This window comes from Alligator sinensis, unplaced genomic scaffold, assembly GCF_000455745.1.
Source record: "Alligator sinensis unplaced genomic scaffold, ASM45574v1 scaffold1637_1, whole genome shotgun sequence".
NCBI lineage: Eukaryota > Metazoa > Chordata > Crocodylia > Alligatoridae > Alligator > Alligator sinensis.
The window spans coordinates 105,976-130,037 of record NW_005843165.1 but is presented as its reverse complement, the minus strand read 5'-3'; the positions used below and the strand labels follow the sequence as shown (position 1 = coordinate 130,037).

At 44.5% G+C, this 24,062-nt stretch overlaps 1 protein-coding gene across 2 annotated transcripts in view; it reads left to right on the top strand.

Annotated features, from left to right (window-relative positions):
- Positions 1-24,062, top strand: part of PDE7A (phosphodiesterase 7A) — a 62,929-nt gene that overhangs the window by 10,421 nt on the left and 28,446 nt on the right. The window contains exon 3 of one of the 2 annotated variants that reach the window (XM_025194157.1): positions 8,948-9,031. The exons of the other annotated variant lie outside the window; for it this stretch is intronic. Within the exon in view, the coding sequence (XP_025049942.1) occupies positions 8,948-9,031 (84 nt within the window). The remainder of the gene's footprint in view (positions 1-8,947; positions 9,032-24,062) is intronic. 2 annotated transcript variants of the gene reach the window in all.

Genomic DNA, 24,062 nt, shown 5'->3' with positions numbered 1-24,062 from the left:
GGGGGGTGGGGGGGGGGGGGGGAATGACCTCACCTCTCCCCTTTGTCCCCTGCTAGCCCTCATTTCTTTTCTCCCCTGGCACCTGCCCCACTGTTACTGCTCCCCCCCACCCTCTGATGCCTTGTCCCCTTGCCATTTGCCCCCTGCCTGCCCCCTGTTCTGCTGCTGATCCTGGCACAGGTAGAGTCCCAGAGCTGCTTCTGACTTGTACCTGCCCTACACTGCAGGGAGCAGTTGTGGAGGAATCTTGGCCCACTTGCTATCTCCTGGATAGTGTGTGGGCCAAGATAGGTAGGGAACAAGTGCTGGAAGGAGGAACCTGCTCTGCAGTGTGCGCCAGGAACGGCTCAGGGACTCCCTGGCACCTGAATCGGCTGGAGACACTACTGCTTCCCACAGCTTCTAGATAGAGCTGTCCCATACTTAATTCTAAGATGAAGCTTTGTTATGGTATGTTGAATGGTGGGGGGAGGAGGGGGGAAGACCTTATCTTGGAATCAAATAAATACAGTATAATATACTTGTAAAAGGATTTTGTAACCTTTGTTAACAATCGTAATGATTCTGTAGTAGTCTGTTTGGCTTTAACTTTTAAAAAACATTTCAGAGTGCATGAATAAAAGAAAATGGGCAATCAAAGACTGAAAGAATTTCACATGTGATTCTCTTTTTAACAGTGTGCATTTTTTCTTTTTGTCACAGACTTACCTTTCAATTGCCAGAAGATTTAGTTGGCACTGATCTTGGACTGCTGTCATGGCCTTACGGCTTCGTTCAGGGACTGTTTGGTCTGATGAAAGGCACTCTAAATCTGAAGAATGTTATGTCCCTCCTCCTCTCTTCCCCCCCATCCCCTTTCCTCTCTCCACCCAAGTGTAAATCGCACAAGATATTAAATGCTTTCCCTTTATAAACTCATTTGATTCTCTTCCCAGTGGTGACAGAAACTGGGCCCAGAGGTACTTGTCAGTTTCTGGTTATGTATGTTGTTACTAGATCCCCTTATTCCTGAAAATTATTGTTCAAGTCAGGTTGGTAGGTGGCTCACAGGCCAGATCCAGCCCATGTAGCCATTTGATCTGGCTGGTGGATGGAGTGCTTCAGCAGTTGAATTGACTCAATTCAAGTCAGAGGCAGGCAGGCATGCAGCTGGTGAGCATGAGGACTTTTCCCTGTGTTGCTTTACTGTCTGTTGCTGGTGCTTTTTCCCACAGCAGTGGGGGCCTTCAGTAGTAGTTTGTTTCCCCTGGCTGCCTTGGGGATGAGTGCAGATACTCTCCCTGTGTTGCTTTGGGGAAAGGGCACTTTCCTTGTGCAGCTGCTATGAAAAGTGGTGATGGTATCTGGGTCCTAGTGCCCGTTCTCTGTGCACTGGTCTGCCTCTTACCCAAACTGGGCAGTCTGGCTCACAGCCTGAAAAGGTTGCTCACCCCTGGCCTAAGCAGTAACAAGATTTATCATTCCAGGAGAGTTGCCTGTATAAGGGAAGTATTGCTGTTTATTTCAAGAATGGAATAGAACTCTTGGGCCCTAATGCACATTACATCTACTGTGCAATTAACTGGTTAATTGCACAATAAATTTAGGTGTGGCAAAATGGGAGGTCCTCAACCAGTCACAGTGCTGGTCTCCTACTGCCTCTGGGCATGCCACTTGCCTCTCTTGCCTGCCATGCTTTGTTATGTAATTAGTTGGTAACTAGGCAGCAGGCTGCCCTTCGAGGGCCCTGATTTCTAAGGGGTGGAAGTACACGCTCCTACTATCCCTTAATGTGTCCCATGCCTCACAGATGTTTCTAACAGATGTGCTCTGTTCTGGCCTGAGGCTGGGCCCAATTCAGCATGGTGTTAGGCCCTTCTCTTGTGTTCTACCCTATTAAGGGTTATACCGCCTCCCTCTCACTGAGGCCTCTCACTCTACTGGCTCTTACCCGGTCTCTTTCATACTGCCCTTTCTGGGCCTCACTCATACCATCTCTCCTTTCCCTGGGGCAACACTTACCCTGCCCTATCTCAGGGGGGCCCTCGGGTTTGATTCCCATCACTCCCCGGCCAGCAAGTGCACTGCCTTTTGGACATTTCCCACTATGCTCATCTGAGTGAGTGCTGGGTGGTTCACAGAACACTGGTCTGACTCAGCCTGTGGTCTCTTGCCTGGTCACCTCCCCAGCTGCTCTCAATCAAGGAGCTCCTGATTCACCCCATTGTTTGCCTGCAGCTCCTCTGCCCTGCCTACCAATTGGCCATAGGCCGACCTGTGGCCTTAGGTGCCTGAAGGCTTACCTGGGCCTAACTCAGCCTCCTGCTCACAGGGACCCAACTCGTGCCTCTTACTCTCAGGGTCTTATCTCATGCCCCCATGTTCACAGGTCTGCACAGTTACCATTCTCTACTCACCTCTCTCTCCAGGGCCTCACAACTGCCACTCTCGTGCAGGCCTTCAGGTGCCCCTCCGCACCCCACTCTGCACCTCCACCTCTACTGAGGCACATACTCTGCCCCCTACTCTGGGGCCTGCGGTTGAGCAGGCTCAGGTGCCACTCATTGGTGTGCCTGGCCCACCACTCTCACTCTCTGGGGTCTTGCAACCCACATGGGCTCAGGTGGTACACAGGGGCATGTCTGGCCCTCTACTCCCTTTGCTGTTAAATAACCCCAGCCTCCTCCTTCGGGTGGGTTAAGGTGCCCCTCCTTGCCTTTCACTGGAGATGTAACTGGCCTGGCATTTCGTGGGGACTCCCTTGCCACAGAGAGCACCACCAGGCCACCCATCCCTGTCAGGGTGCAGTTTCAAGTCATGCCCAGGACCAGGAGCCTTCAAGTCATCCCCATAAGCTCCTGCCCTTACCTCCTAGTTATTGCAGGAGCAGCATCCCCACCAGGAGATGTTCCTTCCATGGCATCAGGTAGCAAACTGCTGCCTCCAGCTCTGTTGGCCTGGATCTAAAATGACCACTCATCAGAAACGGGGCATCACCTGCCGCCAGTTCTTCAAGTGGCAGACACCAGATGTGCTCTGCCATCCACCTTCCCCCTTGAAATGGTTCCTGGGGGAGGCTTTTCCCTGCTGCTCTGCAAGCAGGCTCCCACAGAACTTGTAACAGCCCCAGAGTGGTGAGCATCCTGCTGATGCTCTGCCACAATGTGCTGTGTGTGCCAAATAATAATTGCACAGTAAAAATGACCAACAAGCTGTAAATTTGTTGCTTGAAAATTGTAGATCATTTTAAAGCATGGTTTTCATCAAGCTTTAATTTGAACCTATGGCATGTCACATGTAGGGTGATAATGTCTTGCCAGGTCCTCCACTATCCCAGAGTAGACTGCTCTCTCTCCCTGTCCCCCATCCCTGCCCCCTTTCCTGCAAGGGGACTCTGACTCATGCTTAACTGCTGCCCCAGGCTGTGGTAGCATGAGATGTTGTGACTCACTGCCCCTCTCTTTCTTCAACCAGCCTTCAAGGCTGCTGCTTTAAGAAGGGATTAGAACCTCTTGGTGAAGCCCAGAGTGTAAATAGACACTCGGGTTGACCTGCTTTACTTGTCTGACTTAGGGAGAGGTGGGGGAGGGAATTTTATTCAGAAACCTGTGGACAGGACAAGCACATAGACAAAAGCACCTCATAAGACCCCTGGAGAGTGAGCCCACCCCCTCTGCCCTTCACCCTGGTCTCCCTGGATCTGCACAAAGGTTGGGGGAGCAGCTCCATTGTTTTCTCATTCCCAGCACAGCGGCAGCAAGAGAGATGACAGCCCCTGCCAGCAGCTCTCCAGCTCCCCTTGTTGGCAAGTACTGACAGAGCAAGTTCCCAAGATGTTTTTTTCCTCTGGATAGCTTGCCCTTTGAACGAGAAGCAGGTCACATAGCATGGCAGTTTCCATTGAGTGCTATTGCCTGTTGCTTGATGGAAGTAACTAATGTGTGCCCTGGGGCCTTATACATGAATGGTCTTTTGAGGTTAAAAACTTTGCTGCTTTCCAGTGTCTCACTAAATAATACCCTGTTTTTAATTAATTTCCTCCCTTTCTTTCACTTAGCCAAGAAGAGTCTTGTTGTTTGCCTTGTCAAGTGCTCAGTAAAAAATATCTTGCTCCACTTTAACTTTTTTGTCCATAATTGGGAAATTTCAACTCTGTTCTGTAGATACAATTTTTCATCACTGTCTCATCTCACTACTGTCTCTTGCTCATTGTTGGCTCCCTGTTTCTTTCCAGCTAATTATTCCCCCAAAATATTTTTCATCCTGGAGGGTAGGGAATGATTGCAGGCAGACCTGGACAGGTTAGAAAAGTGGGCACTACACAATAGGGTGCAGTACAACAAGGACAAGTGCAGAATGCTTCACCTAGGGCACAAAAATACCAAGCTCACCTACTGGCTGGGAAGTGACCCTCTTAGCAGCACAGATGCGGAAAGGGATCTCGGAGTCATAGTGGACTCCAAGATGAACGTGAGTAGTCAGTGTGACGAAATCATCAGCAAAGCTAACTGCACTTTATCATGCATCTGCTGATGCGTGACAGATGGAACCAAGGAGGTGATACTTCCCCCTCTGTGCGGCATTGGTCAGTTGGAGTACTGTGTCCAGTTTTGGACACCGTACTTCAAGATAGATGTTGATTAGACTTGAGAGGGTCCAGAGGAGGGCTACTTGTATAGTTAGGGGCTTAGAGGACAAGTCCTATGAGGAGAGACTGAGGGACCTGGACCTCTTCAGCCTCTGCAAGAGAAGGCTGAGAGGTGATCTCGTGGTCACCTACAGATTCATTAGGGGGACGCAGCAAGGGATTGGAGATGCTCTGTTCACCAGGGCGCCTCCTGGGGTAACAAGGAACAATGGTCACAAACTGACAGAGAGCAGATTTAGGCTAGATATCAGGAAAAACTTCTTCACGGGAAGGGTGGTCAAAATTTGGAATGGGCTTCCAAGGCAAGTGGTGCTCTCCCCTACTTTGGGAGTCCTTAAGAGAAGGCTGGATAGGCATCTGGCTGGGGTCATCTGATCCCAGCACTTTCCTGCCTAGGCAGGGGTCAGACTCGATGATCTGTTGAGGTCCCTTCCAACCCTAGCATCTATAAATCCTTCCAGTCAGTCACACTGTCTTTGTGAATCACTATTGGTGTATTCCAGCTGGTGAGCTTGCAGAACAAAATGTTTTCACTCAGACCACTAGAAGAAACCTCTTCTCATTAGTGTCTCTGCCACTGTGAAACTTTCTGATTTATAGAATGTTACGCAGTTTTAGATGTGTCGTCTTTCTCTCAACTTCAAATTCAAAGATCAGCCTAGCAGTTAAACAATCATCCAGTTTGGTAGAATGCAAAAACCACCCCACTCCCCTTGAAATCATCAAAGTATGATTGCTATAAAGGTATTAAACCACTTTTTCTCCATTTTAAGCATTACCGTATGCACTTTGGGAGAAGTGTGGGGTACTTTAATAGACCGTCTATAATGTCAAACTCTGGACCCTACCAAATGTGAACATGGTCAGGAATATTTTTCTGGATTGCTATTACTTCTCAGGTAAATATTTGTTTCTGCTACTTATGTGGCTTTAGTTGGCAGACCCCAAGTTGCATTTCCCCATCAATTTAAAATGTTCCCCATCAGTGAAAAAATGTATTTCTAAATTTACCTAAATTTAATTTAAAAAAGATAAAAAAGAGAAGGTAATTCAGGTCAACTATGAAACGTTTTATATAGTTTTTTGCAATACATTGTTAATGTAGTTGGCCAATCCACTTTTTGAGACTGGGGAAAGCACTTTCATTTTTATTCATTGCTGTTTTCATATGCAGATATTATTAATGCATAGTCTTCTCTCTCTCTCTCTCTCTCTCTCTCTCTTTCTCACTAATCCTTCTATAAAGCATTTTACTACGGTCACATTAGTAAGCCTATCATTTACCAGCTATCTTTATATCTATCAGAAGAATTCTACAGTGTTGCCTTCATATATTCTGGAAAAGTAAGACAAATGTTTCTTACTCTGCTTGACAAGGTTCTGTTGAATAAATGTGATATCTTTTATTAGGCTAACTAAACAGGTGAAAAAATTGTTGTCTGTAAGCTTTCAGGCACAAATACCCTTCTTCATGCATAGGGAGAGTTGTCTGGCTGTGTTTGAAGAAGGGCGTTTGTGCCTGAAAGTTGCAAAAAACAACTGTTTCCAATTATTTAGTTGGTCTAATAAAAGATACCACAATTACCCAAAGAACCTTGTCTGCCTATATCCTGAGACCAACATGGCTGTGCTCAACACCTTCTTACTCTACTTTGCATTTGAACATTTGTTAGCTTTGCAATCTGGCATTTTTGCCTCAGAGGTGAGGATTAATTAGGATTACCATATTTCCAGTTTCAAAAAAAGAAGAAACCTGGTGGTGGTGGTGGGTAATAGGATTGGCGGGGGGGGGCAGTTATATGCCCATGCCCTGCACCTGTCCCTCACTCCCAAGCCACAGCCTCCCCAGCTCTACTGCTGCCCCTTACTCCTGAACCACGGTAACCCTGTCCTTGCTGATACCCCTCACTCTTGATCTGCAACCCCCCCAAACCCTGCTGGTGCTCCTCACTTCTCACCTGCAGCCCCCTGCTGTCTCCCAGCCCTGCAGCATCTCCCGGTTGCCCCATCCCAGTGAGCAAGGGCACCTGTCCTGGTGCTGCTGGCCCAGCCATGCAGCTCCCTGCTGCCCCTGAAGGGCTTTCCAGGCCCTTTCTCCCAATGGAGGGGTAGGCGCCTCCCTCACTCTGCTGCAGCCCCAGCACCCAGACAGCTTCCTACACCACCAGCAGGCAGCTGCCTCCCTCATACACTCCTGACAGAAACATACACAAACAGTCCCCAAGCCCTGGCCCTCTACCTGCCCCCCATAGACTTACCTGCATTCAGCTGCCAGGGCTCCTCATGTGATGTTCATGCCTCCAATCGCTCCTCCCCCACTCTCCCCAGCCCCAAGAAACTCCTTGCTAGGGCAAGCCAGTAAGTGCCAGGGAAAACTTGGATGCTGAGCAGACCAAAATCCCGAACGTTTGTTGATATTTAAAAAACAAACAAAAACCCGGGTGAAGATGGGAAGATCCGAAGAGAGGATATGTCCAGGAAAACCCAGATGTATGGTAACCCTAGATTTATGTCTGGATGTGAAGTTAGTTTACATTTTTCTGAAACCTGCTATCATTTTCAGTAAGCATGCTTTTAAAAGAATTGAAAATTCAAGGAAAGAAGAACTAGGAAATATATACAGGTCCTCCTCACTTAACCTCATCCCAGTTAACATTGTTTTGTTATTATGTCGCCGATCTATTAGAGAACATACTTGTTTAAAGTTGTGCGATGTTTGGTTATAATGTTGTTTGGCCGCCGTCTGCTAGTAGGTAACTACTGTGATGTACAGTTTACCCTTGCCAACCATGGTTTTGAGTATCCATGCTTCAGAGAAGGGGGGGTGGATGCCTCTGGTGCTGCTCGTACCTCTTACAGCTCCCACAGACTTGCTGGTGCCCCTCACCCCCCACCCACAGCCCCTGCTTCTCCAGCTCTGTGGGTTTTGCGAACCATGGGAACTTTCAGGAACCTAACCCCTGGGGTTGGCAAGGGAAACCTGTAATTGGATTTGCTTAACATCGTTTCACTTAGTCGCATTTTTCAATAACATAACTACGATGTTAAGTGAGGAGTAGCTGTACAGTCTGAGTTTTTAGTGGCATTGAAATGTTCTAATTTATGATGCACACTGTGTGCTAGGTCTACTCATTTTTGTGATACTCGCACATTGTACTTGCCAGATTCCATTCATATAAGATTCTGCTTACAATCCTGACTTGAGAAAAGTTGTCTGCTGTTTGTTTTAATGATGTGCGTGACTGTTATGAATAAACTAGTTAGAAGAGACGGGGAGGGATGAAACAGTTTCAGTACACTGGAATGGTAGCAGTTCCTGGAACTTAAATAGCTGCAGATATTTCAGTACTCCTCGTAAATGTTTGCAATCCAGTCTTTTGTTCTCTCCGTTCAGCACCCTCAGTTTGTTCCTTAATTTTAACTTGCATAACTTTTTGAGGAGAGGGTTGTGATATGCATGTAAGAGTTTGATAAATAGGTTTTCTGAGAATTTTCCAGCATTTTCATATTGTGTTAAGACTTGAGACCAACATAATACTGTGTTACTGTTACAATTGATCCTCAAGCAATTGCCTCAGTTTATAAGACCGAAAGGATTTTTAATTGTAAGTGTATTTTAATTAAATAATTAACATGTACTAAGAATTAGTAAATGAACACGAATAGCTTTCAGTTGGTAAAAAGTTAATGTAGACATCAGTATTATGTTAAGAGATTCAGCTTAAAGTTGATTGTTATAGCTGAAGTAGAAAATAGTTCTATGCTCCAAAATTTTAATACTGAGTTTTGGTATTTTAATAGGCTCTTGTGTAATATTCAAACAGCTGAGCACAAGTAAGTAAATACTAGTGAGACAATGTTCTATTATCTAATATGAGAACATACTGTAAATATCTTATTTGCTAAAAGCTACCATTTCTAGAATCTTTTGTACTATAAAATGTTGTTGTTTTTCTGTGTGTTGAGGGACAAATCAAGTTTTAATGTTCTTGTTTCCTGTCATATTTAGGTTCATTTTTATCATTAAAATGGTGTAGCCAACTGTTCTTAATTTCATCTGAATGCTTACCACATGCTTTTGGCCACATTTGCTTAGGCAGGAAAGAATTTGACAAAAAGCATGCAGTTGCATGTTTAACAAGTCTTCAAACTTTGTTTTAAACTTCACCTCTAAAATAAAAAGCATTGAAATAGGCATATTGTATGAATAATCCTACTCCATTAAATACATGAATCTTTACCCCTTTGCAGTTATGTTCAATTGCATTTTATCTCTGCCACTCTTCCACACTTTTATTTCACTCTTGACCCTGTTTCTAGGAGATGTGCGAGTAAGAAGTCGGGCAGGATTTGAAACAGAGAGAAGAGGTTCTCATCCATACATTGATTTCCGTATTTTTCACTGTAAGTATTTAAAAGCAGATACATGAAATACATGAAGGCTTCCATTAAGTTTAACTTCTGGGCCTCTAAACATTAACAGAGCTGGCTATCTGGAAAGACTTTTTTTTATCAACTTTTCAGCAAAATATTTAGTGCTACTCCTTATGCCAAAAATAGTGTAGTAGCATCCCCATTGCTCAATAGTTCATACTTTGAAAACTAGTCAGGCCTTTATGGAAATGGAGCGTCACCTTCTATCCAACAATCTATGTGCTGCTACTTGCTTGGAGAGATAATCAGCTGAAAAGGGGCACTTCTACTGCTTTTACAGAGGAAAAACAAAAGGTTCTGCTGGTAGTTGTAGTCTTCTATACACACCTTAAGAGTTAGAGTTCTGTAGTTGATTTCAGTGTCCTTGAACAAATCTTAATCATGTGAAAACTTACGTTGATTTAGCACATCCATTTAACACTGAGATGTGTGTGGAAGGGAGATAAACCTAAAGTAAATCCTAAAGTAACAAAAACAGAGAACTTAAATTGTTTTAATTTTTTTGAAACATAATTAGCCTTAAACAGTATTTGAATCACTCGGGAGTTAAGTGAACATTTTCATTTTTCTTTATGCATTTATATTGCTGTGATTAAACATGTCAGTATGTTCTACAGTACTAAAGCTTGTAGAATCCACCATAACCATAACTTTGCAGTAGTGATTTTAAATTTTAATAGTAATCATTATTCAATTAAAAAAAATCATGTTGGAACATCTTAAAGAATCATGTTAAAAGTATGTTTGTACATCCACATTACTGCAAATACAGAGGGAGAAGGTAAATAAAATCTTTGCTTCTTGTAATAAAATTATAGTGGCAGAAAATTATAGCTAATCAGATTTTAGATCTTTCCTTCTTGAGCTAACTCATTTCTAAAGTAGATCACTTACCTCTTAAAGCTAGTGACATGAACTGGTGAGAAAACAAAGTTTGAAGAGTGTGTACTTTCTCCAGTGGAGGGGATAATGACTTTTTGCAAAAGGAGTCCTTTCAACAATTTAGTAATCCTGCCAGATATACTAAAATAAGACATTGTAGAAAATAGAGTATATTAATTTTAAACTCTAAAATACATTTCATGAATAAAAATCATTTGACATTCTTTGTTCGTGCCAATCTGGGTAAGTAGATGCCAAGGACTTAGAGTTAAGAAGAATTTTTTGTGAGATATTACTGCAACCAGAATAGACTATACTATGCTCACCGTGTTGATATTTGTCCATGGGCAGGTCATGACTGATCAGAAGAAAAAACTTTCACACCCAGCCTTATTGACTCGGCTTGTTCATGCTGAGGTGCCAACTTTTAGCAGAATTAAATGCTAGTTTTTAGTAACTGTGTAAAGGAGACCATGGAATACCTTGTTCACCACACTTCCCTTGAACCAACCACCATGGCTAGTTGTCTTGACTCTGTCCTGTACTGAAGGATTGGGGTCAAATTAGGAGGTTGCACTTGTTTAGGCCCCTGCGATACAATGAAAGTTTCTTCCCTGTAATTTATCTTGCTGATGAAAAGTTAGAATTGTTTGTATGGTTTCAGTTCCATTCTTCTCCACTTGTAAGCCTGCTTTATACGAAACATCTCTCTCCATCTATGGAAAAAAGTGTAAATCTTCCCTCCCTCTGTAGTAACTGATTTAGTTCTATTCAGGGACTTTTTCCCTAGTTAGCCTTCTCAAGCAGAAGTATATTTATTACCAAATCTGTCTCAGTAGAAATGAGCATTGACCTTATCTTTTTAGGACCCGTACTTGCTTGGTGTTTCTAGGAGGGTTTTATAGGAAAAGTTTGTTTAGTGCCACATATAACAGAAATCCTCAGAAATTTTCCAAATTAAATAAAAGCAGTTGTAAGAGGAACGGGCAAGCTTGCCATCTTTTTGCCTGGGGCATACTGAGATTCCTCCTAGTCCATTCTTCTATTGTAAAGATGTTTGAAGTAGACTGTTTTCTCCTCTTGTCTCTACACCCAGATTACCATCACAAAAGCTTTCTTCCATCTCACCAGAGACCGTAAATTGATACAACTTGACCGGCAATGGTCTTGAAATTGCACCCCATTTTAAAACTTGTAAATCTCTACTTTAAAGATTGTCTTCTCAGCATCTCTGGGATGAGACAGGAGAAACATTGATGAGAGCTTTTGATATAGAATAATGCTCATTTTACATGACAGGAATTATCATGCCTTATAGATAACATGACATAGAACTGGGCGTGGAATTTAAATGAGGACATAATGTTGATTTTTTTCTGTATTGGCATTGTCATGGTTTCAGAATTTTCTGTTCCATAATTATGCTACTGGTTTGAATCACAATGTAACCAGCTCTTGGTTCTGGTTTAGAGGTGGTGCCTGCTTAGCAATAGCAGTACCCAGAGTCTTTGAATCTTCAGTCAGGTTTGAGTCATTCTCTCCCCCAGCCCCTAAAACACAAACACACTTTCTGGCATGTCTCCCCAGGGTGCCAAAAATATTAGTTACACCTCTAATCCAAACATTAGCTTCCTCTCCTCACCACTGTTGAATGTTAAAATGATGCCAGGTTTTCTGTTTTTTGTTTTTTATCACTGATTCATTAATTTAGAACTTGGCAATGTGTGTGACCCAGTTACTCCTTTTGTTCATTATCAAAGCAGTAATATGTGATGACTGGTTCATTACCTTGCATTTGTCCAAATTGGATTTAATGTGCCAATTTTTGTGTTGCTCATTCAGTCAGCTTCATTAGGTTTTTTTGAAGTTCCTTTGGCATTGTTAAACTTTAATTCTGTCTTCTACCAATTTTGCAATGATTATTGCTGAACCATCTTGCCAGATCACTGTCCTACATTAAATTACATTTTTTCTAGTTCAGATCTTGGGAGCATTCTGCTTATTTAATCTTTTGCTGTGATTTATTTTTTACTTTTTCTCTTTTGTGAGATGGTACTTAGCTTTTTCACCCACAATAACTTGTTTCCCTGAGACTGTCTAGTGTTGAACTTTATAGCATGAGTTTAAACTAGATGAGATAATTTGGAGCTTCTGGCCTTTGAGAAAATTAATTTCAATTCTGTTGTCTGGTAGAAGGGATATAGTTTGTATTTGGCATTGTATTATAGAAAGGTAAGCTTCAGAGTCACTGTGCTCACAAAAGAAGAGCTTTATTTAGTTTTTAGAGGTGATGTTATGCTGTTTTCCCTGTGAAAATATGGAAAGGATACAAGAAATAAATGTTGACTGGACATTTCTTAGTAAATGCCTTGCTGTGAAAGAGGCAATCTGAATTCATGCCTACTACACTATTAAACTGTCGTAATCTACCTCTGGATTAAAGTAAAGTTATTTCATGGAGAACTTGATTGCTCTGTGGAGCAAAGGGAGCAAAAGTCAAGCAAAGAAAAATCTTAATTTTTAATAGCTTTTCTTTTAGGATGAGACTGGGGAAAGAGCACGAAGTCTTGATATACATTCACCCCTGACTTAGTTAAACAAGAATAGAAGTTAACAATTAAGAATCTAGAACAAAATGGGAGTGTTTTTTTTGAGACTTAAACTACAGTGTTTTATTTTTTTTCCCCTTCCCTAGGTGGATATTTTCTTAGGAACATGCTCTTTGGGGTTGACTTATAAGCATGTCCCTTAGCCCTCCTGGCTTTTGTAGGAGAACTTGCTCCTTTATGGACTCCTCAGCCAGTTCTTCAAAGCAAAGTTCAACTTTAAACAAAACAAAATCCAACTGTCCATGCCCAGACACTAGGAGGGGATTCCCCCTACCACAGCAGCTTGGCCCCTTCCTACAGCAAACTGTTCCCTTCACAGCTTGCTTGATTGAGGAATTGCTTTAAAGCAATTGCTTTATTGCTTTAAAGTTCCCTGTGGGACATACCCTGCTTACCCAAATAGCAGCACAGCTGGGCTTTAACAGGGCTGACTTCCTCTTTAAAGGGACAGACCACCCTGTTACACATCTTCCCCACCAAGAGTGGGTCTGAAATCCACTCTTCTGTATCTAGTTCCCCTCCTTCTTGAGAGAAGTTGTCTGTGGCTCCTGGCCTTGCCCTGAGACATCAATCTGTAAAATAAATTTGCAACTCAAGTCCTGACCATGCTATACCAGGGTGTGTAGTGCACAGTATCTGTCTTATTTCTCTGAAGGTTGATCAACCTGTGTTGGAGAGTGCTGCATTATTTTGGGTACTGTCATGCTTAGCTTGTCTGTTAGTGGGGAAGTAATTGCTGGGAACAGGGGATAAAGCGTGGACAGTAACTCTTAAATCCCAGGAAGAACTTTAGCTGCTTTCTTGTTTTGGGTACAAGGGACTCTGCTAAAACTGTTACTTTGTTAATGAGGGGTTTAATCAATCATGTGCCTAGTGTTTACTTCTCTGAACAGCTAAGTCTGCATTTTGCCAGGGTCACTATTAGGCCTGCAGCCTGAAGTGACTGTAGCACTGCCCAGACCCAGTGGAGATGTTCCTTCCTGCTACTTGTGAGTACCACCACATCATCAAGATTGGCTGTGGCATGCTCTTGATGCAGCTGCATTTTTGATTCATTGGACAGATGGGGCAGCCTGGAAGCAGGTGTGTGAGCCGGGCCTTTTTTTGTGCTCTGCGCGGGCTGTGGCCAGCAGCCCGGGCATGTTGGGTTGGAGAGAACAGGCGACACGCTAGAATCAGGCACGAACTCGTAATGGTAATTTAAAGATTGTTTACTTGCACCGAAGATGGTCGTGGTGTAGGCTGGACAGTTTTCCAGGCTCAGCTCCGCTTAAGTCCTCGCTAGAGGACTCCGACAATTGACCCCGGAGTTGTTGAAGCTCCGCGGGTTTGGCTCGGTAATTGGCCCCAGAGTGGTTGAAGCTCCGCGGGTTCGGTAGTTTCAAAGGAAAGGGATACGTCTTAGGATTGCGCTCAGCGACGGGGAGAGGCTAGAGGCCGTTGGGCCCCCGGAGTGGTTTTAGCTCTGCGGGTTTGGTAAATAGGTCCCCGGAGTTGTTAAGACTCCGTGGGTTCGGTAAGTCGGCCCTCTATTGCCCTCTTAAGGAGAAAAAGAAGCTGGGTTCGAAGGGATTAGCAGCGCTTAGAAATCTTCACGCTCTTTCTCCCAAACTCCAGTTGCTTTCTCTCTCCAACTTGGGCGGAAACCTCCCAAGCTCTTTATACGGCTAGCAAGCCAATCGCTAGCCGCCACGTGTGCATAATTTAGGATCGGCCAATAATGTGGCGCGAATCTAAATACAAATGGCGGGAACTCCTTTGCACCGTGCATCACTATGATGCAAAAGAAATGCACCATGCAAAGAAGGCTACAAACTGGCGGGAAATACTGTTTTTGCACGCGGGTTCTCTATTGCAGCAGAAAACTCTACCGTGCAAAGGAGCTGCAATTTGGCGGGGACATAATTTAGCGGTGCCGAAGCACCCAAAAACAAAAAACCACAACTTTGGGTTGTGACAGCAGGAAGGGAGCATTCTAGACTGTGGCCTTGTGAATCCTGTTAGCTCTTGGGACACTGATGCAGGGGGCCTTTGCCAGTACCCTTTATTAAATCCAGCACTGATATATAATTTGCCTTTTCCTAGCTATTACAGCAGTTTGTTGATCCAGGGCATTGGGTATGCATCAAACTTTGTAAACTGAACGTGATGTCAGAAATCAATACAAAACCTGTTTGCCTTGTTTCATTTGGGAACCAGTATAAATGAACTAAACCATTCACTCGATGATTCTTCAGTCATCTCTATACCTAACATCCTCTATACCCCCATGGGCTAGGCATGCTCAGCCAGGCAGATGGGATGGGGCCACAGGTGGGCAGGGAGTAGCATCTGGGAGCAGGATGGGCAGGTGAGGCTGGGGCTGGGACTGGGGGTGGTGACAGCACAGGGCCGGGGCCTGGGACAGAGTCATGATTTGTCTCGTATGTCCCCTGTGGGGCTTCTTGCAGGGATGTGTGGGGTGTGAATCGCAGCTCTGCCCTGGGCTCCAGCCCCATGCTGTCACTGCCCTGCAGTCCCTTCCACAGCCCCGTGCGCCCACCATGCTCCTGGACACTGTTTCCTGCCCGCCTGCAGCCCAATCCTGTCTGCCAGGCCAATTGTGCCCTGCCTGCAGGGGTCCTGGGCCAGTTTCCATGTAGACCTTGTCCATCTGCTCTGCCCAGTGCCCTCGGTGGTGGGTGTGGGACAATTGCCCTCCTTCTCCAGCCCCATGCTAGGTCAGGTTATCACCCTTCCCTCCCACCTCCTCCAGCCTGCAGCAGCTCTGCAAAACTCCTTTAGTAGCCCTCCAGCCCAAATAAATGCCCACCCCTCTGCTAGATATATCAGTTTCTATAGCTGGAAAGCATACTGGATGACCTCAAAACCTCATGCCCTGTATTTGCCAGGTCTTATGAGGGAGGTTCATTATACCTCAGGGTTGCTTCCCATACAGGAGTTTAGAAGGAGAAAACCCCATTGTGAATTGGGGAATCTCACAGGTACCAAACAGCAAATACAATCAGCACATATCCCATTTCCAGGATTTTGCCAGAAACTTCCTCACATCCCCTTCAGAGCCCAATTTAAATCTCTCCACTGACCATCCTTCTGGGAGTGGTAGGTGGAGGGTTCTGTTTGAGTGGACTCTTAAAAAGCCCAAACCTTTTGTAGCAATTGAGATGTAAATATGGTGCCCTGGTCTGTTAATATTTTCTGTGGGAGACCCATATGTGAGAATTTTTTTAATAGTTCTATGGCCATTGTTTGGGTTGGGGCATTACAGATCACTTTGGGTACCAGATGGCATGATCCATGAACATAAAGATAAAAGAGCACTCTTGCATGCGCTTGGCTCCAAGGGTCTGACTAGATCTAACCCAATCCTTTCAAAGAGGGAGTACCCACCAGCTGGGGCCACCAACTGGCACTTGGAGCAGAATGCACACTAGTCTTTAATGTCCTGATAAATTGCAGGCCAAGAGAACATAAGTACCCTTTCTTATGTTTTCTTGACTTCCAGACGGGCCTGATCAGGCCCATGTCATGAGCTAACTTCAAAACTTAATTATGGTATGATTTTTCATCACCAGTAGCTTGGACTTCCATGTTCTGGTCATCCTGTCTTGAGAGACCCTCAGGACATCCTTGTGCAGTTCAAAGTGGGGATCCTGAGTTGCTAGGTGAGGGTCTATAAGTGTGTTATTTGTCTGGGCCAACTGGCCATAGAGCAGGGCAAAGACTAGGTCTACCCTCTGTTTCTGTATAAAATCAGGCCTCTTACGAGCACAGCTTCTTTCTCAGGTTGGCTGCCTAATGATCCTGGTTCTGTGGAGTCTTTCCTAGAGCCAGGTCATTCACATGGTACTCTTTTTCCTTTATCTGTCCTCTTACCAGGCCTCACCCCAGCTGAAATTGTGTCCCTTCTGACCTTCAGCATTATCGCCATGATGGAGGCCAGAGTCCAAACACCTCTGGGTCAGAGGGAAATATCTCTCTTAATCGGTTCTTGAGGTGGTTTCAGTTTACCCATATCCTGCCTACTTTTTACTGTTAGGGACAGTCCTGGGTGGGGAAGATTGCTGGTCACTGCTCTGGGCTGGGAGTCCAAGTTAAATGTTTTTTTTTCCTGGAACCAGCACTGATATGGTTCACTGTCTAAGATAGTGGCTGGGATGGTTTCATACTCCTGTGCCATCTCAACTTGTAGGTTAGTGGCCCATGGATCCTAGAGCCAGAGCTTGCCTGAAGGGTGTGTGGGGGAGGGTAGGTGGTGGCAATCAGCCAGAGTGCGAAACTGGCAGTGTGCGGTGGCCACACGGAGTGGTGGCACCCTTGGCATGTGCCAGTGGTGCTGTCCGTGGGGCTTGTACGGCACTGTCTATGGGGCCCCCCCAAAGTGCGGGGCCCAGGGCAGTCACCCTGATTCATCACCCCCCCCCGGGACAGCTTTGCATGGAGCCATTGATATATTCTGACCACATGCTCGAAGGTTTTCAGTAACGTGTCAAAATCTTCATCTGGATCCATCTTTTTGAGGGTGCTGCCCCTTGTATTTGAGACCCACCTGTGTGTTGGACTTTCCCTGGTCCAGAAATGGAAGAATGAAGTGCTGCTGCTCCTCTGCAGTCTCTGCTGAAACTGTTGCTGTTGAAGCTGTTGGAACACTTGGTGTTACTGCTGGTGTAGCCTCTCCAACTATTTCAGAAAGGATTCATTATCTGTTCTTTAGCTGGTGGCTGAGGCTTCCTGCTTTTTCTCCTCCACCTATAATCAGGCGCGTTATCCTGTGGATTTTGCAAGGTAACTTGCTTCTTTATGGGCTTCTCAGCCATTTCTTCAAAGCAAAAGTATTTTAAATAAACAAACAAAATCCCACTGTCCCCTTCCAGATACTGGGGGCAGGGGGAGTTCCTTTCTGCTCTGACTCCAGGACAGCAGCCTGGCCCCTCTGTGCAGCAAACTGTCCCCTTCATTGCTTGCTTGCTTCTCCTTTTGCTTTTAAAACTCCCAAAAGACACACTGCTTACCTAAAATGCTTCACAATTGGGCTTTCTTAACAGGGTTATCTGTTCCTCCTTAAAGGGACAGACTACTCTGTTACAGGGCCTCCGTGTTTCTAAGCTGGCTGCAAAAAAAGGCATATTAACCCCTCTTCAACAGAGCTTAGACTTATTCTTCAATATTATATGTACATGTAATTTGGTGTTCCAGTCACTGAGACTGAATTCAGCTGGTTTCTGTGATAAATGGTACATGTATATCTAACTTTTATTTATTTTGAACTTGCGAAGTCACTAGTCTCTTCCCTAATATTGTTTTACTCTGAGAGCCATTACTTTGGGTAAGAGAATACTTTTTTGTTTCACTCCTATTCTTTAACTGAAATTTTGTAATAAGTATATTCATTTCAAGATGCAGTCCTTCATAGAATTTTTGTTTTCTCCATCCCCTGTCCTGAAAATACTACCAAAAGGGATGACCCCTTGACAGTTCTCCAGTTCTTTTGTTAAAATAGTACCCAAAAGTGGATCACAAGAATATATGAAAGAATCATGAACAAACTTGAAAAATGGATTCTCCTTTAAAGGAGAAAAATATGGGAAACTGGCTTTTCCCTTGCAGGTTGCAGTTTCAGCCTGGAAGGGGCTGCTTGGGATCCCCCCATGTCCCATGCGTACCCCCTCCCAGCTCCATACTCTGGAGGGTTTAGGCCTGGGGGTGGGGGGCAGTGGATCAGGAAGGAGTGAGGGGCATTGGATTGGGACTGGCCATAGGTGTTTACAAATGGGTCCTGGTACAAAAAGGTTTGTTTAGAACCACTGTTAAAGGGCTGTAAAAGAAGTCTAGAACAGTAAGGAACTTCTTTATCTTGAAAGATGCAAAGAAGGGCTCAGATGATCTTCCTAGTAGGCCTGTGCGAGTAGGCAGCTATTCGATCCGGCTTTGGATCTGGCCGCATCAGATGCCAGGGATCCGATCCAGAGCTCTGGACCGGTGGCTCCTGCTTCAATCTGGCTGAAGTGGCTCCGAAGCTTTGGAGCTGCCTCAGAGATTCGACCATAGGATATAATGCGGAATCAGTGAAATATCTATAACTTTCTTGTTTTTTGTCTGATTTGGATGAAATTTGCAGGGGTGGTAGCCTTTTCTGAGAGCATGAAGCCTGCCAGGTTTCAAGAGGATTGGTGCAGGGGTTTGGGGGGAACTGGACCCCAAATTTTTGAAAGAATACTGCGGCCATGAAGCCTGCCAGCTGTCAAGGAGATTGGTGCAGAGGGGTTCTGGGGCCCTGCACCCCTGGCTGCTGACACGCAAAACTCGTGACATGGGTGCTCGTGCAACTGTCGGTCTTGGGGCAGTTGATTATCTGTATTGGTTCTTTCCTCTCCTCAGTGTGGGGCTTTGTAGGTGTTAATTGTTGCTAAATAACTGGCTACATTAGCTAGCAACTGTGTAATTGACCTGGTCCCTGAGTGAATCATGACTGATTGGTAACTGGTAACACAGTAGCTTAGCAGCCAAGCCTGCAGTAGTTCCCCTCAGGATGGACACAGTTGCACAAGCACCCATGTCATGAGTTTTGCCTGTCAGCAGCTAGAGGTGCAGGGCCCCAGAACCCCCCTGCACCTATCTCCTTGACAGCTGGCAGACTTTGCGGCCCCTGCTGCGGCCACATCCCTGCAGTTTTTAGCCCACTACGCCTTAACACACACACAGTGTCATCCATGGCACAAGTTTTGCTTGTGTTCAGCTTGAGGTGCAGTTCCCCCCCAAACCTCTGAACCAATCTTCTTGAAACTTGGCAGGTTTTGTGGCCTCACCAGGGGCTACTAACCCTGCAGTTTTCACCCCCCTGTGTTGTAACAGGTAGATGTGACATGAGTTTTTTGCTTTCAAGAATTTGGGGTGCAGTTCCCCCCGAACCTTTGCACCGATCTTCTTGAAACTTGGCAGGTTTCATGCTCTCAGCAGAGGCTACCATCCCTGCAAATTTAATCCAAATCGGACAAAAAAACCAAAGTTACAGATATTTCATTGATTCCCCATTATACCCTATGGCTGGGTCTCTGACACGGCTCGGAAGCGCTTTGGAAGCTTCAAACTGCTTCAGAAAGCCCAGCGAAGCCAGCGCTTCGATCCAGACATGCTACTTCAGACGCCGAAGCGTCCAAAGCTTCTTCGGATCCGAAGCAGGGTCCGAAGCCTCGCACAGCCCTACCTCCTAGCCATTCAGGAAAATAATTGAAGAAGCTTGCCCAACCTAAGTGTGTCTTGTGTTTAATTGATTAGAGTAGCTATAGCCTGACTGGAGATGCTTCAGTTACTGAATCATACACTGGTCTTCCTCGCATGCTTTCTAGTCTTAATCTAAATATTTCTTCTATTTTTATTGCTGTTGCTTCCAGGCGTCTTGTTTGTGGAATGCTGTCGTAGTCTAGAGATCTTTGCTTTATCAAATGGGTGCAGGTATATCTGCAAGACAAAAAAAAACACAACCTTGTTACTAGGTGCATGGGTAGCATGGACTTAGACAAGGTTTAGGAGGCAGTGCATTCTTTGTCAGGTCTGAGGAAATCCAGTTGTAAGATTGATAGTTAGATCATGTCGTGAACTACTAAACTGATGGAATAGGAGCAGTATTTCTTATAACCGGTATTTTGTGCGTTGTGATCTTTGCAAAAATACTGCTACCAGTTCAGTCCATTCTTAAGTTTGTTTTATTTTTAGCTTTGTCTCTCTTTGGTGTTCATTGTGACATACTCTGAGGGTTGGGGATCCAGAGTTCAGGAAATACCCCTATTATAAAACTATAGAGTTATTTAGTTCAGTACATTTTTCTTTGTTTTTTAAGCAGCATGAATGTACAAAATGTATAGAAATCCAGTGTATCCATTGAAATCGCTTCTCGGCCTATTGAAGGCCCAGATCAAGTATATAATACGTTCCCACTGGAGAGTTAGTATTAAATTCATATTGAAGAGATACAGTTCCGATGTTATGAATTCTCTCAGTTACCTTGTGGCACTCTCATTTCTCATAATAATTTGTAAATCTTTTGTTGTATACTTATCTTGTAAGCATTTTGGAATAAGGTATAATTTCATGCTGATCATGCCTAACATGGGTGTCTTTGCTCAGTACCTCTAATTCCTACTGCAATAAAAATAAATAGATTAAGAAAACCAGTCTGTAGGAAAGTGTATTTTCTTTATAGATCATGGCAGTTCGCAGACATGGCTCATTCATGTTTAATTCATATACAACAGTTTTCAATTTTTTTAACTTCTTTTAAAACTTAACTTTCAGTTTTTGGTACTTTTAAACATAAGTGTATATTAAAAGTGGGGTGGATGCTTTTCACAGACACCTCAGTAGTACTAAAACAGCAGTTTTCTGAGCTAGAATGCAAGTCCAGTAAAATATGATATGTTGATAATCTTTAATTGATTTTTTTTTTTAAGGCATTGTAGCTATCACCTTTAAAAAAAAATTTTTTAATACATTATTCGTTACATTTTCTTTTTTTTAAAAAATAGCCTCCATTATATAAAATACTTTGGTGCACAAGCATAACACACCTGAATTTTTTTTCTTTTTCTCTTTTTTTTTGGATTAATGAGTATATTAGTCTTGCTGTGTTGAGATTTGAAAGGATACATTTCCTGATAGCAAACTTGATTGGTGACAGATATGTATTAGAGCTCCCTCTACTGGACAGTAGTAGAAATGTTAGGCAGTTTTAATTAAATTATAGTACTTAAACTGTAGTCATTTTTATTCCAGAGCACATTTTTAAAAAGGCTAAAATTTGCTTTGACATTGATTACTTGTTCATATCTTTATATTTATATGTAACTAAAGTTTTCTGATATTACCCTGAGTTTTAAAAGGCCTCTTGTATTTGAATATTTTCTTGGTGGTGGGGGGAGGGGAAGGGGAGGCAGGGAAAACCGTGCAGGAGCACAGGTGTAGCTGAAGTATTTTTGTAGAAGAGGATAAGCTACCACAGATTAGTTTTCAGTTGTCACTGGGTAATAGGGTACATGCTGGCAGTTACTGTGTATAAACTGACACCTCGTGTATAATCTTGCCTTCATCTGCCTCAGTAACTTGTTTACCATAAGCTTAAATGTGTACATTGTATATATGCTATCTTTTGTTCCCTTTTTGTCTTTAGACTAGGTTGGGGTGGCCAACCTGCAGTACACATGCCACAAATGGCACACTAAGCCTTTGTTTTACAGGACAGATCCAGCAGGGAAAACAGCAGCAGATTGGGTGGGGAAGAAAGAACAGACCACAGGCAGGGGAAGGGAATCCGAGTGGCACTTAGGAAAGGATGGGGCCTGACAAAATAAAGGTTGACTGCCCTGTGGCTCCACTGCCATCACCGTTGCCTCCGTGGCAGCTCAGAAGAGCCCCAGGGCAGCCCAGCACAGGCTCTAGATGGCTGTAGCAGGGAGCTCTGGGCAGCAGCAAGAGAGGGGAGGCACTCTTCCTTTCTCCTGAGCAACCGTTTGTGTTCGGCCAGCTCTGCTGCCAGCGCTGTTTAGCGTGGGCAGGCAAGTCTGGAGCAGGCGTGGGGTGCGTTGGGTCAGGGCTGTGGTTCGGGTCCCCACCGGTACTGTGGAGCTGAGGCCAGTGGAGGTGGCTTATGGAAGAAGCTGCTGCCACCTGTTCTGCCTAGAAAGACTCCAGCTGCAGAGCCACCCCATCCTTAATGCAGGTGACAGGATGTGCCATAGGTGGGTGGTATGGAGCGGATGCAGGGTGCACTGATTTGGGGCTGTACCTGGGTTCTGGCTGATCCGCTGTGGTGGGGGTGAGTCTGGAGTAGGTACGGGGCAGGGGCTGTGTGCTGCTGGTGGTGGTGGTGAGGCACTGCAGAGCCCGTGGGCTCTAGGCTGTTGTGGGGTGGGGTTGGGTGCTGACTGGCTCAGGGGTGTGCGCGTGGGGGGGGGGTTCCCATGCACCCCCCACCATACCCAAAAGTCCTCCCCCACAACCACACCCTTCCCTATACACAATCACACACCTCACAAACCCCACACCCCAACCCATGTGCATCCTCCTCCCACACACCCATGCGCCTCTGGGGGAACCCTGCTCACTGCTACAAGCACTCGCTCCACCCCCCCACCCCCCACAATATACAAGAGTTAGACTTCATTTTGAGCTGTTATGCAATTGCCTCTATTAACACAATGCAAACGCACACAAATCAGGACAAAAACATTTTTATTTAAATAAAAATTAAATAAGTTATTGTGGATGTTTGCTTTTTAGTATATAATTTTTTCCCCCAGTTCTAAGATGGCAACCCCCCTTCCCAAATGGAGTACTTCCGGGGCAAGGGGAGGGACTTCCGGTGGCAAAGATTGCAAGTTAGGAGGCGGGACTTCCAGTCCCAAGATGGCAACCAGGGGACAGGAGTGGGGCTACCCTTGCAGCCCTCGACATCTGGCCAACGCTTGTTAAGCAGCCCTCCAGGCGAAATAATTTCCTCCCTCTAGTGTGTACCTTGGCCTCAGAACCATACAGTTGCGTGTGTGTATGGGGTTCGAAACATTTGTGGTTCAGTGCTGTGGAGTCCTAGTGGTCTCCATGTGCCAACTCCATGCTGTGAGTACATGGTGTAATGTAGATGTAGTCTTATAGGGAGGACAGCAGACTTGTTTTTTTTTTTGTAGGTAGACAAACTTCTTATTTACTGGCAAGTTGCTCGGTTGATAAAACCAGAGATGACATATTGGGTTTGACAAAAAGAAGCCTTATATGTCAATATGTTTTACCAAATGTACTGGCTGGGTTCGTGTTTTACAATGTTTATAAAGATGAGGATAGATTGAATGGGATTTTTTTTTTAAGGATTCATACAAGGAATTGAGGAAAAGCTGTAACTGTTCAGTTCAGGTTAGTCAAAAGCACTCCAGGGTTTTATGAGATTTTTGAGAGAGAACAACCTGAGGTCAGCTAGCTTTAAATTTGTGAACTGATTAAGGAGAATTTTGTATCATGAAGTTCTTTTGGAGAAAGTAACCCATGTCTGCCTTTTTTACTAAATAAGTAATGGAAGATCCAGATTTCCAAAACCGGACGCTTCCATAAATAATAAAGGAAGAGGTATTTTTCCGTAAAATCCAAACTTAATCTAGTCAAAGTTGTTTTATGAATATGTCTACTAAACTCTGATAGTGCAGTCTATGAAGGACCGGGGCTACAACATACATACTTTTTGTGGTGAGATTAGCTGTGCTGGGATTGTCCCAGCACAGCTGATGGTTTTTGATTGGCAGGTATAGGTGTCACTCAGTGCTGTTGTTCCTCAGGATCAGGCTCCTGGTGGTACCAGAGCTTCAGGAGTTCTATGCTGTGGGACAATGGCCCTGGGTGCCTGGCTCTGAGCTGGGGTACATGTCTACAAGTTTGGGGAACTCTCCATGAGGTCCCCACTCTATGCTTGCAGATGCACATGCAGATATCTAGTGTGGTAAAGCAGCAGAAACTGTTAGTAGCAATTGTTA